Source organism: Serinus canaria, chromosome 23 (genome assembly GCF_022539315.1).
Source record: "Serinus canaria isolate serCan28SL12 chromosome 23, serCan2020, whole genome shotgun sequence".
NCBI lineage: Eukaryota > Metazoa > Chordata > Aves > Passeriformes > Fringillidae > Serinus > Serinus canaria.
Genome location: NC_066336.1, coordinates 5,573,747 through 5,586,661, shown reverse-complemented (window position 1 = coordinate 5,586,661; position 12,915 = coordinate 5,573,747). Strand labels below are relative to the sequence as shown.

At 49.7% G+C, this 12,915-nt stretch overlaps 2 protein-coding genes across 3 annotated transcripts; one reads left to right on the top strand and one right to left on the bottom strand.

The window, feature by feature from the left end:
* Window positions 1-1,167: 1,167 nt before the first annotated feature.
* Window positions 1,168-9,363, top strand: RHCE (Rh blood group CcEe antigens). Its single transcript, XM_018923658.3, has 10 exons — window positions 1,168-1,510; window positions 1,982-2,168; window positions 2,391-2,541; window positions 2,674-2,815; window positions 4,398-4,558; window positions 5,253-5,390; window positions 5,607-5,752; window positions 6,272-6,351; window positions 7,363-7,436; window positions 7,729-9,363. Exons 1-10 carry the CDS (start codon window positions 1,297-1,299, stop codon window positions 7,753-7,755), a joined length of 1,320 nt encoding a protein of 439 aa, XP_018779203.1. The 5' UTR covers window positions 1,168-1,296; the 3' UTR covers window positions 7,756-9,363.
* Window positions 8,989-12,904, bottom strand: TMEM50A (transmembrane protein 50A). 2 transcript variants are annotated; one of them, XM_030233562.2, is made up of 7 exons: window positions 12,813-12,904; window positions 12,325-12,427; window positions 11,517-11,629; window positions 10,868-10,935; window positions 10,029-10,121; window positions 9,573-9,633; window positions 8,989-9,362 (listed from the first exon to the last, which is right to left on the bottom strand). In XM_030233562.2, exons 2-7 carry the CDS (start codon window positions 12,415-12,417, stop codon window positions 9,317-9,319), a joined length of 474 nt encoding a protein of 157 aa, XP_030089422.1. In that variant the 5' UTR covers window positions 12,418-12,427; window positions 12,813-12,904; the 3' UTR covers window positions 8,989-9,316. The 2 variants fall into 2 exon arrangements, with proteins under 2 accessions (XP_030089422.1, XP_050839274.1); XM_050983317.1 differs by having other exon boundaries at window positions 12,760-12,847.
* Between the last annotated feature and the right edge of the window lie 11 nt (window positions 12,905-12,915).

Below are 12,915 nucleotides of genomic sequence, written 5' to 3'. Positions count from 1 at the left end.
AGATCACCTTATTCCATCGCCTGCCATGGGCAGGGACATCTTCCACTGTCCCAGGCTGCTCCAAGCTCCAGTGTCCAACCTGCCCTTTGGCACTGCCAGGGGTGAAGGAGAACCTGTGCCAGGGCCTCACCACCCTCGTGGGGAAAACCTTTTCCTTAATAAAAGTTACTTTGTGCTTCACCCTGTCAGACACAACCAACCTTTGGTCTCTGGAAACACAACCTGTGAATCCGAGCATCACCTTTCCAATGTGCCATCCTGAGGAAGAACGGGTGAATTCCTCACCTTTGGCGTGTTCTCCCTGGGTGTTAACACTGATGGGATTTACTAACAAGTAGCAAAAAAGGCTCGTTGTGCTAGCTAAATTAATTCCTAAATTGCTGCTTGAGCTGTTGCCCTGTTTGGAGAAAGTTCTGTGTGAATTACCCATGGGTTCATAGGATTCCCAGAAAGAGGATCTGGATGTGGCTGTGACTGTGACCGTGGCTGTGACTGTGGCTCTGGCTCTGGCTGTGACTGTGACCGTGGCTCTGGCCGTGGCTGTGACTGTGGCTCTGGCTCTGGCTCTGGCTCTGGCTCTGGCCCTGTCTCTGGCTCTGGCCGTGGCTGTGACCGTGGCTCTGGCCGTGGCTGTGACTCTGGCTCTGGCTCTGGCCGTGGCTGTGACTGTGGCTCTGGTTCTGGTTCTGGCCCTGTCTCTGGCTCTGGCCGTGGCTGTGACCGTGGCTCTGGCCGTGGCTGTGACCGTGGCTCTGGCCGTGGCTGTGACTCTGGCTCTGGCTCTGGCTCTGGCCGTGGCTGTGACTCTGGCTCTGGTTCTGGTTCTGGCCCTGTCTCTGGCCGTGGCTGTGACTCTGGCTCTGGCTCTGGTTCTGGCCCTGTCTCTGGCCGTGGCTGTGACTCTGGCTCTGGCTCTGGCTCTGGCTCTGGTTCTGGCCCTGTCTCTGGCTGTGGCTGTGACCGTGGCTCTGGCTCTGGCCATGGCTGTGACTCTGGCTCTGGCTCTGGCTCTGGCTCTGGCTGTGGCTGTGACCGTGGCCCTGGCCCTGTCTCTGGCCGTGTCCTCGGGCACTCTGAGCTCAGCCCATGTGAGCTGGGCTCCGTTTGGCTCCTGCCACAGCTCAGATAAGGAGCTGCTCCCTGCTCACGCCTCTTGGCCCTTTTATCTCTGGCTGAGCTCTCGTTGCTGGCCCCCACAGCTCCTGTGCCGCTGTGTGAGGGCACGGGGACAGTGGCACAGGGCAGAGGAGTCAGAGCAGTCTCTGCTGGGCTGCTCTCCATGTAGCCCAGTGCACGATGCCTTCCCAGTCCGACTCCCTCGGCTTCCGCTGCGGCTTCCGCTGCAGCGTGGCCGGGCTGAGCCTCCTGCTGCAGGCTCTGCTCCTCATCCGCTCTTTCTTTGGCTTCCCAGATGTCAGTGACAACTACTCCTCTTCCGTTTCCAGGGTCTCATTCACATCCTCACCCGTTTCCAGGGCCTCACTCACATCCTCACCCGTCTCCTACCCAGGTAAGCCTGGCACCCTGCTGGGGAAGGAGGGGGGATCCCTGCTCCTCTTGTGCCCAGCACAGCGGGGTCGGGTGGTGAGGAGCAGAATGGTTTTATTGCTCTTTGAACTTGCCAGGAGTGCTGGGAGTTTCTTTATGTCACAGGTGTGATGGGGATCCAAGACTAAATTGTAATTTGGGTCAGTTTTCTGTTGGGGTTTTCACCTCTCAGCCCCCATCCTGATCCATTTACACATCCTGATCCACTCAGATCAGTGTGGAAAAATAAATTCAGCATTAAGGGTATTTATTCTCTGATTATACATTGGAAAGAAAGCTCTGGAATTCTTTGCATGCTCTAAACAATGGTGGCACTTAAATTTTTATCTGAAGGCTTCTTAGTTAATTGTAATTTTTTAATTGTTTTATTTTTTTTAAACCAGAAATCTGCATTAATAATTTCACTGCTGTCTTGCTCTTTTCCGTCCTGCAGCATTTCAAGATGTCAACCACATGGTGATTTTTGGATTTGGCTTCTTCCTGATGGTTCTGAGAAGATATGGCTTTAGCAGCACTGGGTTCAACTTCTTGCTCGTTGTTCTTGGTGTGCAGTTCTCTGTGCTGGCAGAAGATTTGTTCGTTTTCCTTACGGGAAAGCAAAGTCAAGTTGGTTTGGAAAGGTAATGTGTTCATGTTGGAGCTGGGCTAGTGCAGAACTGCTGGTTGCTCCCTGTGGAGGTGAATGCCTCCTTGTGGGGCCCTGGTAGGGATGGGCACAGTCACCCTTGCTGGCATTTTAGAGGGCTTTTGGTTTTTAAGTGCATTGCTCTGTGTGATTCCTTTTTATTGGCCCTGGTGTCACCCTGAGACTGAGTTGTTGTTCCTTCTTCTCTTTCTTGCAGTCTAGCAAAGGCTCTTGTGAGCATGACTGCTGTGGTCATCTCCACTGGAGCTATCCTGGGCAAGGCCAATCCTGTGCAGTTAATTGTGATGACCCTGGTGGAATTAATCTTCTTCTACGTGAGCAGATGGATCAACAGGAAGTTCCTGGAGGTACCCTGGTGGGATTTGCAGATACGTGGGGGGAATGTCACTGGAGCTGTGGAGCAGCTCTGTCAGGAGCTGCAGCAGAGGCTTTGTGTGGCCTGGGTCAGCCCACAGATGGTGAGTGTTCTGTTGGTGCAGGTCCCAGAGCACCTCTCTGCCATGCACGTGTTCCTCTTTGGAGCCTACTTCGGTCTGGCACTCGCCTCCCGCTTCCCCGAGGCTCCCCCAGGGCTGGACAAGAACAGGAGCACCCCAAAGTCCGAGCTGTTCTCAGTGCTGGGTGAGTCCTGCCTGGAATGTCCCAGCTGCATGAGGCATTGCAGGGAGAACATGGGCAGGGCTGGGGTTTAAATGCAGAATGCAGCTCTGAATGCAGCCAAGCACAGAAACTGCTGCTGTTGGTGACAGTGGCTCCTTTCCTGCCTGGCCCAGAGGCCACTCCTGCCACAGCTGGGGCTCACTTTGCTTTGCCACCTCAGCACAAAGGCTCCTCCAGGTTGCCAGTTCTTTCTCCAGGTTCACCACTCCCTTTCCTGGCCAAATTGTCCCCTTGGCTTGCTGGGGAGGGGCTGTGAGCCAGAGCTGAGCTCATAACTTGAGTTTCAGCAGAGCTCAGGCTGTTGGTCCAGGTGGTGCACAGAGATAGAAAAGGGCAGTCCCTGCTGGTAAGGGAAATAAAAAGATAAAGCTTGGTGAGGGGTGGGGAGTGTGATACAGGCAGGCCCACGAGAGAGGAGCTGGGGAGGGACAGGCTCAGTGTCTGGGACTTTCATCCCTTTTCTTAGGGAAGCAATTTGGTGTCTTTATAATCACAACTTCTGTAGTGCAACTGCCACCAGCTGAGCCCAGAGCTTCCTGCAGGGGTCCACAGAGTCTCATTCTCAGTCAGTCTTTGCCCAGTTTAGGGAATACAAAATTTACATGCTGCTCTTTTGTGTCCCTGGAGTTCTTGTTTGCTGTTTATTTCCAGAGCTGAGCAGATCCTCATAAGAATGCTGCAGAGGATTTTATATCTGTATTTATGACTGATTAACTGCCTGATCAATGGGAATAGGATGAATCATCTCACGAGTCCTCAGTGCCACCATAAGTTTAGAGTTGCTGAAATGGCCTCTCCTGTCTGAGGCAGGGTTATCTGTGCCTTGGTGCACTGAAATCGTGGATATTAGCAATGAAAACTGGATTTCACAGAGCCAAGAGAAGCTGGTACAAAATCAGTGCCTGCCAGGGCTGCTGGAAACTGGATTTGTGCCTCATAGTGACAATGCCTGTGTCACTGTTAGGGATCTTGGACAGGAGCACATCAAATACCACTGTCAGGTGGATTGCACAAGGGCCTGGTACCTCTGGGGGGTGGGGAACACAACATCAGTGATGGGAACGGGCTGGAAACAAAGCACAGCAGCTGGGATTGCCAAAGGAGCTGTGGCCTGTGTTTGTGTTGGAGTCTGTGCACAGCCCAGGGCCACAGGGCCGGGTGGGGCCAGCCCGGGCTGCTCCGAGGTCCCTCTGTCCCTCTGTCCCTCTGTCCCTCTGTCCCTCTGCTGGCTGGAATTCGGAGTGTGCAGTGCTGCCCCGGGCAGGTGAGGAGGGATGCCTGCTGCCAGGCAGGGCACTCACTCCAGGAGCCTGGCCTTCCCAAACGCTGCCCATTGGAGCAGAGCCTGGTTTTGTTCCTGCTAGGGAATCGTGTGGTCACTGACAGCTCCTCTCTGGGAGCGACCCTAGAGCAGCTCTGCTTTGGGAAAGGCTTGGGAATTGCAGTGAATGCACACTGTGGGCTGGAGCCCTCCAGAGACAGGCAGTGACGGGTTCCCTGTGCTTCAGAGCAGCTGCTGAGGGTCTCTTTCCTTGTCCCCAAGGCACTGTGTTTGTCTGGGTGTTCTGGCCAAGCTTCAATTCCATCCTGGCTGGGTCCGAGAAAATGAAAACAGTGCTCAGCACTTACTTGGCCCTGGCAGTGAGTGCTGTGGCTGCCTTCATGTTGTCTGCTCTGACCTCCAAGGATGGCAAATTCAGAATGGTAAGGACGAGGGGAAACCCTGCATGGGGTTTTTCTGTTCAAAGAGATTTTCTGGTACCCTCAGGAATACACTGGAAATACAACAGCTCTTAACTGAAACCTTGTCCAGGGCCTGACAGTCACAGACTCACAGAGGGGTTTGGATGGGAAGGGGCATCAAAGGCCACCTCAACCCACCCCCTGCCGTGGCAGGGACACCTCCCACTGTCCCAGGTGGCTCCAAGCCCTGTCCAGCCTGGCCTTGGACACTTCCAGGGCCTCCCCACCCTCACAGGGAAGGATTCCCTCCCAGTATTGAATCTGCACCTTCCCTCTTTCAGTGTGAAGGCACCACCCCTTGCTGTACCCCTACAAGCCCTAGTAAGAAGTCCCTGCTGTACCCCTACAAGCCCTTGTAAGAAGTCCCTGCTGTAGCCCTACAAGCCCTAGTAAGAAGTCCCTGCTGTAGCCCTACAAGCCCTAGTAAGAAGTCCCTGCTGTAGCCCTACTAGACCTAGTAAGAAGTCCCTGAGTAGCCCTACTAGCCCTAGTAAGTCCCTGAGTAGCCCTACAAGCCCTAGTAAGAAGTCCCTGCTGTAGCCCTACAAGCCCTAGTAAGAAGTCCCTGCTGTAGCCCTACTAGCCCTAGTAAGAAGTCCCTGAGTAGCCCTACTAGCCCTAGTAAGAAGTCCCTGCCTCGGTGTTGCTGTTGCAGGCTGACATCCGCAGCGCCGTCCTGGCTGGAGGGGTCACCGTCAGTTACACAGCAGAGCTCATAAAGCACCCTTGGATTGCCATGATTCTGGGGCTGCTGGGCAGTGTCATCGCCATCCTGGGATCTCACTGTGTGCAGGTAATGCTCAACACCCCCCCAAATGCTGCTGTGTAAATCTGCCAGCAGGATTCCCCAAGGGAAACCTCTTTTCCAAGCTGGGAAACCTGAGGTGGTTTGAGCAGAGCACGGGATTGCAGCTCCTGAGAGCAAATTTATCCTCCAGGTCTGCAACAGCTGATCTGCAATTACCAGCTTGTGTTTCTGGGTGTCAATTAAACCTTTTCTTCTTCCCAGAGGTGCTTTAATCCTGCCTTGAAGCTGCAGGATACTTCTGGAGTTCATTTCACTTTTGGTTTGCCTGCTGTGCTGGGAGCTGTGGCTGCTGTTGTTCTCAAAGTTGTAGCAAGGGGGACTGAGACACAATGGAATGAATTATCCAGGTACATAAATTCTTGTATTAAATAATGAAGATAAATAATCATCACTGCAGTGTGCCCTGAGAAGAGTTGTCAGACATCCAGAGAGCCTGATGTCATCACAGACACATTGTTTTATATCAGGTAACCCAAGATAAGCCCTGAAGTCCAAAGGAAAAAAAAAAAGTCAGTAAAAAGGAATTTGAGAGTCGAGCAGACTGGGCATGTGCCTCCCTCCAAGAATCACTTTAGGGTTTGGGATGTTTTGGGGAGCTCAGGAGGGAGGGAGAAATGAGAGTGCAGCATGAGGGCCTGACACTTCTCATCATGTTCTCAATGAAACATTTAAAGAAGTTTTAATACCAAAAGAATGGACAAAATAAATCTACTGAAGTCTGCATCAGGCTTCTGGAATGTTCCTAAAACATCTCACTGCAGCTGCAGGTTTGAGAATTGCAGCTTCTGTGAGAGATTCTGATAGATGCAGATTCATTCACAGTGGTAATGCTAAATAAAAGGTGAAATGCTTTTTTTGCTTTTCAGACTGGGTTATGATGCCTTTGTTAATATTGGTGCCTTCTGCCAGACCATCAGCACTGCCTTGGTCACAGGTTTGGTTACAGGTCAGTACTGGCACATCCCAGGAATCCCTTTCTTTCCTTGGAGCAAGTTTCTCTGGGTAAATCACCTGTGGGATAAATGGGAACACGAGTGCCAGGGACTCCTCCCAGCCCGAGCTGTTTTGCACAGAAATAACCCAGCAGCACCATTCTTTCAGTGCTGAAGTTTTATTTTAACCAAGGTTTATTTTAACCTGCCTTCAACCTGCAGACAGGAGAGGTGTGAAGATGAAAACACTTCACTTTTGGGTGTTGTCTTACTGACAGAAGATGCCCCAATGTGGGGCTTGTCACTTTTTAGGCCATTTGGAGCAAATGTGCAAAGTTTCAATAGCACCAGGAGCTGCCTCAGCCCAGCTGCAGCCCTTTGATCAAGAGATTTTGGGAATTTTGGGACTTTTTGCTGCTTTGGGAGCAGCAGCCCTCACGTGGCTCCCGTGGAGTGCTCTGGTTTGTGGCAGCTGCTGCTTTTCCCCAGCCTCTAATTCTGTCTGGAGCAACAGAGAAATGGCCAGTGAAAATTGCTGGGAAACACCCCCTACAATGAGTTTTGGAGTGTTTGAATTTAGTTAAACCTTTCCATTACTTTAGGTGTCATGAAGAAGGAATAGATCTTCAGAAACCACCCAGCAGAAATAACCAAACATTCAGTGTTTAACCAATTGTTCAAAAATCCAGAGATCCCAAACTGACAGTGCTGATAAGCCAGATGGCTTTAGATACACAGGCACTTCTCATGCAAGAAACTCATCACTTTGATGGGTTTTCATAATCTAGCAGCTGTTTAATGGGGTTTTACCTAAAGTAATTCATTTTTGGTATCCCAAGCCTTGATCCTGGCCAGCCTCTTGGTATTGAAGGCCAGCTAGAGTCAGGGGGGCTCTGCTGGAGGATTTAGGTCTGAATTTGTGTTTAGATCTGTTACATTTGGATAAATGTTGCCAAGAATCTCCTGTCACACACAATCCTCCCCTTGCCCTGGTGTTTATTTTGGATCTCTCTTTTTACCAACAGGTTTGATCTTAAACATCAAACTGCTGAAAGCTGTGCACGTCTCCAAGTACTTTGATGACCAGTCTTACTGGGAGGTGAGTTTAAAAATGATTTTAGATTCCCTGTGGGGGAGTTCATTTAGCACCTGGATGAAGAACTCGAGGTATTTGAATCAAAAATATGGGGGGAAAAGGGGTTTTTCCTTTCCCCAGCACATTTTGAGGCACAAACAGTCCTTGGGCACCCTTAGGTGCTGATGTGAGGCTGTGTCTCAATTACAGGAATAACAAATGGGTGAAAATAAGCTTTTAATCAGCTTTTCTCTTGGTTTGGGGGGTTTTCCTGTGATGATTTGATGTTCTGATACAAGAATGTTTGTGTTCACAGTTTCCCCACTTGTCTGTTGGATTTTGAGTGGAGGATCCCAGCTGACAGACAGGACCAAGATAAGATTTTCCTCTTTATCACCAGAAAAACTGAACAGCTATGATGGATTCAGAGAGCACTGAAATACCAATTCTCAGGCCCACAGAAGCCACCCCAATGCACACTCAAAAACTAAACTGTTCCAGTTATTCTTGAGAGATACAGAGTGTGAATTCACAGATGCAAACTTCAGGTGCCTGCAGCTTTTCTGCTTTGTTGGCCTTACCTTAAATAGTTTTTTGAAGATATGTACAAAAAAGTTGTCTGCATTCATGGCTTATCACTCCAAATGCTTGGAAACATTAAACTATTTTTAGCTCTTGAGTTTACAAGGCAAAATGATAATCTGGAAGTGTCATTTCTCAAGGAGCACTTCTTATCTAGGAAATCACTCCAGTTTTTAAGCTGAACTGATTCTGCTGAAGGCCTTGACAAGCCAGGGTTGGATGAGTGAGCTGGAGCAGAGCCAGAACTCTGCATCCTGCCTGACTGAACTCCTGGAAAGATCTGGATGTTGGGAGGTTCTGATGGCCAAAGTTGAGGTGTGGGTGGTGTTCCTGATGCCCCTGGGGTTTGCTGCCAAGTGTAAAACACAGACAGAGCCCAGGGCAGTGCCTGGGGGACAGCACAGGGATGGCCTCAGTGCTGTGCCCCCATTCTGGGATGCAGGACTTTGGGCACACAGCATTCTCTGCCACTGAGCCCTGGCTTCCAGTGGTCCTCAGTGTTTGTTTCTTCCAGAAACAGTTGACATAGAAAACCTCCCAGCAGTGCTTACCTAATAAAGAGAGAACTGAACCGTGGCTGTTTCCCTTCCTTCAGCACCCTGGGAGCAGTGAGAGAGGGAGCTCGTGACAGGCTGAGCCTTTGATGAGGCTCCCTGGCCTGATGCACTCCCTGATGGATCAGCAGATCCCTGCAGCTCCCCAGGAATGCAGCCTTGCACAGGAAGGGCCAGTTTTCCTTGTTCCCAAAGAGCCAGCAGGAGTGCAGCAGCTGCCCAAACCTTCTGCACACAACTGTGAGTTGTTCCTTCCCAGACACTTCCCTCTTTATCACCAGAGGATAAAGGAAATATTCAGGGATGGGGGGAAAAGAAAAATCCCAAACCACCACAGTTCTGAATGACACAAGAGAAGGCACACAGCAGCAAGTTTTGAAATTGAAGAAATGGTTATATTGCCCAGATATAGGAAACATTTAATAAATATCTGTTAAAAGGTTGTTTAAATGCATTTTTAATAAGTCTTGGAGTGTAAATAACATCATAGAAAGAGCTGGTTAAATACATCCATATTCCACTCTCCTTTTGTTTGTAACAAACATCATTTTAGAAAAGTGACTCCACTGTTGTTTGTAGCAATTTTACATTTCTCAAAAACACCACAACACTGAAGTGGACGTACAAGAGTAAAAAAAATAACCAGAATAGAGCTGGATTTAGTGCTTTCAGCTTTCCTTGATTCCTCTTCAGACACGATGGAAGGTTTACAAAACGTTTTACAAAACTTGAGGGGTGCAGTTGAAGGCCAGGGCACTCCAGGGGGGTTCACTGCCACAGATCCTCTGTGCGACCAAACTTGAACACCAGGCCCCTGTGGGGACAGCAAAGGGACAAATCCAACTCCTCTTGGTTAAAACACAGGGGTTCGAGGGGGGTTTGGTACTCCACTTCCTCTGCAGGCACATCCCAGTTATTCACACAGGGCTGCTTACCAAACAGAACTTCAGAACCAGATCACAGCAACTTTCAGGGTTTTATCATTAAAATTAAATGGTAAACAAGTAAAAGAGGTCAGTCTTACCCAAAAAAGATGAATGCATTCTGGAAAAACACTGCTATTCCTGGGTACACCACTGGTTTTTCTAAGAGGAAAAAAAAAAAAAACCCATACATTTTTTTTAAGTAATTTTCAAGCATCTCCCATTTCTGACGTGTCATTTCCCTTGTGCTAATTTAGCAGAGAGGTTTTGGGAGCAATCTGCAGGAGCTCAGTCATTTGTATCCTGGGAATAAGTCTTCACCCAGGGAATTATTCCCTTAAAACTGCAGCAGTTTAATTATTTCCATGGAGTTTCCAGCTGGGTTTGCAGAGGGAGTTTGTACTTAGAAATAGATCACATCCATCCCAATATCAGTGATAATATGGGAGAGTGGAGTGTAGGGCAAAATACTCAAACTGGGCCTCTAAATACCAGTCCTAAAATCAGGACAGTGGATTTTAGACACTTAAACTCCCCAAAATAGGCTCAGCTCTTACCTTTAACCACGTAGCCCCCAAAGAGGATCCACATGGAGGCAATGAGGGACCCAAAGGCCATCATGAAGCCAATGAAGAGCCAGATGCGAGCCCCTGCAATGGGATAGGGAGGTCCTGAGCCTGTGGGACCCCCACAAACCCCTGGCACAGCTGGGACCCCCACAAACCCCCCTGGCACAGCTGGGACCCCCACAAACCCCCCTGGCACAGCTGGAACCCCCACAAACCCCCCTGGCACAGCTGGGACCCCCACAAACCCCCCTGGCACAGCTGGGACCAGCTGTTGTATTTTCTGAGACCCCCCTCGTTGGAAGGAATGATAAATCTGACTCTATGTTCCTAAAATGCTAATTTATTATTTTAAACATAAATGAAATTATTATAAATAAATAATTTATAAAAATGTATAATTATTAGAATTATACTATGAAAGTATTATAATTATATTATAATTATATATACTTATAATTATTATAAGATAATTTTATAAATTATTTTCTATACTATATTGAAAAATGCTATACTAAAGCTATACTAAAAATATAAAAAAATACAAACAAAAAGCTAAAAGATACTAACAAAAACTCATGACTCTCCTTCCAGAGTCTGACACAGCTTATCCCCTGATTAGTCAATAAATAAAACCAATTTCCATGAAACCAATAAAACAATCTCCAACAAAACACAAGAAAAACAAATCAGATCATTATTGTTTTCATTTTTCTCTGAAGCTTCTCAGCTTCCCGGAATAAAATCCTGGGCAAAAAACCTGTTTCAGAAAATAGAATATTCTATGTAGAAAGAGAGCAGAAGAGGGAGGGGCAGCCCCAGCCCTGTACCTGTCTGGCCCAGGCAGCCCTCGCTGTAGCTGTCCCCCCGCACCTGCCCGTTGGACACGGCGTTGATCCTGGGCAAAAGGGGACAAAAGTGCCATTAAAAGTCTCCTTCTCACTCTCAGTGCCCTGCTGGGGTGGGGCCTTGTGTGAAAAGTGCACATCAGATGGCTGTCACCCTGATTTTATAAGATTTTCTGAGCCTTCTGATGTTTGCATTCTTGTAACGAACTCATTGGTTTGCATTCTTTTATAGAGAAGAAGAAATCAGACTGTTAATTTGCCCAGTGCCATTGGAGAGGTGGCACTGCCACCCTCCAATCCACTGTCACTTTTGGAAATCTACTAATGTTAGAGTCAGAAATTAAAAACTCTCTGTACCTTGAAGGAGCAGCATGTCCACATCGTGTCATTTCATATCATTTAATGACATGTGGCTCTTGGCAGATATTTACTGGATGTGTTATGTTGGATTCATTAGCACTGCTCTATTACTCTTTTTAAATAGCGTGGTAAATGTAATTTTAGGTTATAACGTTAAAATAGAATCTTAACCCTGATTGTCCAAATTCTTATCACTCTCATTGTATTGCTATTTTTATAACCGTTTTATTACTATCAAACATTTAAAATTTTACAACTTTTTCACACTCACATCAGGAATGCGATGGTGGCTATCACCCCACAGGCGTGGTAGGAATGGTTGAAGTCTTCCACTTGAGGATATTTCACGGCAGCATCGATGATGATCCACCAGCCTGTGAAAAACTGGGGGGAAAAAGAGCTTAAAATGCAGATAAAGCTTAAAATACAGAGCTTAAAATACAGATAAAGCTTAAAATACAGAGTTTAAAATGCAGATAAAGCCTAAAATACAGAGTTTAAAACACAGACACAGCCTGTCCTCAGCCTGTGAGATGGCTCTAGAAAAACATCAATATTTAAACAGCCTGACAGCCTCCAACCCAGACTAAACTGTGCCACCATTAGTTTGGGATCAGGCTGTCTGCAAAGCCAGGGATTTACCTCCTGGGTAAAACTGAAATTTAAACAAAAAAGGGACGGAGGAAAGCAGGCGGGATTTTGTCAGTAACTCAGTGCTACACACAGGGACAATGGATCCCTGCTCTTCCTTTCCCTGGAATTGCTAAGGCTGGAGCAGCCCTTGAAAATCACCAATTCCAGCCCACCGTGGTCACCACTAAACCGTGTCCCCAAATGCCACATCCAGGTATTTTTTAACCATTCCCAGGGACAGCGACTCCAGCACTGCCTGACCACGCTTCCATGAAGAAATTTCCCCTTTTATCCAACCTCAACTCCCACGGGCACAACTTGAGGCCATTTCCTCCCATCCTTCCACTTGTAACGCGGGAGAAGAGGCTCCCAAATCACTCCCGATTTTTATCTTGGGACAGAAAACCCCAAAGAAGCCCCAAGTGCCGAGCAGGGTGGGGCCGTACCAGCACCCCCGCGGCCACCGAGGCGATGGTGTTGCGCTTCTCGCCCCAGTCCACGCACTCCGAGCACCGCAGGCTCTCCAGGAACCCGGACATGGCTCAGCGACTGCGGGAGGAAACGGCAGCTCCGTCCGCGCAGGAACCGGCGGCTCCGAGGGGCGCGGCACTGCCCGAGCCCGGCCCTCCCCGGGCACCGCCACCGGCGGCTCCCACCGGGGCACCCCCGATGCGGGCACCCTGCGCGCCGCATGCACCGCGCACCGCACCCGCACCCCGGTCACTGCATCTCCCACACCCCGGTCCCTGCACCCCGCGCATCCCCCGCACCCCGCGTATCCCCCGCACCCCGCGCATCCCCCGCACCCCGGTCATTGCATCCCGCGCATCCCCCGCGCCCCGGTCCCTGCACCCCGCGCATCCCCCGCGCATCCCCCGCACCGTGCGCGCCCCCGGCCCCGCGCGTTCCCGCCCCCCGCGCATCCCCCGCGCACCGTCACGGGACGCGGTGGTGGCGGCGGCCGCGCGCAGGCGCAGCGCGCGCGCGCAGGGGCGGCGGGGGGCGGGGCGCGTCCCGAGCGCAGGGGCGGGGCCGCC

Excerpts from the sequence above, each read along its gene's own strand:
- RHCE (XM_018923658.3), top strand. The coding sequence starts at position 1,297 with ATGCCTTCCCAGTCCGACTCCCTCGGCTTCCGCTGCGGCTTCCGCTGC. Across the intron at positions 2,169-2,390 it reads AGTCAAGTTGGTTTGGAAAG|TCTAGCAAAGGCTCTTGTGA; the intron begins GTAATGTGTTCA and ends TCTTTCTTGCAG. Across the intron at positions 2,542-2,673 it reads TCAACAGGAAGTTCCTGGAG|GTCCCAGAGCACCTCTCTGC; the intron begins GTACCCTGGTGG and ends CTGTTGGTGCAG.
- TMEM50A (XM_030233562.2), bottom strand. The coding sequence starts at position 12,417 with ATGTCCGGGTTCCTGGAGAGCCTGCGGTGCTCGGAGTGCGTGGACTGG. Across the intron at positions 9,634-10,028 it reads TGGGGGCTACGTGGTTAAAG|AAAAACCAGTGGTGTACCCA; the intron begins GTAAGAGCTGAG and ends TTTTCCTCTTAG. Across the intron at positions 9,363-9,572 it reads AATGCATTCATCTTTTTTGG|GGGCCTGGTGTTCAAGTTTG; the intron begins GTAAGACTGACC and ends CTGTCCCCACAG.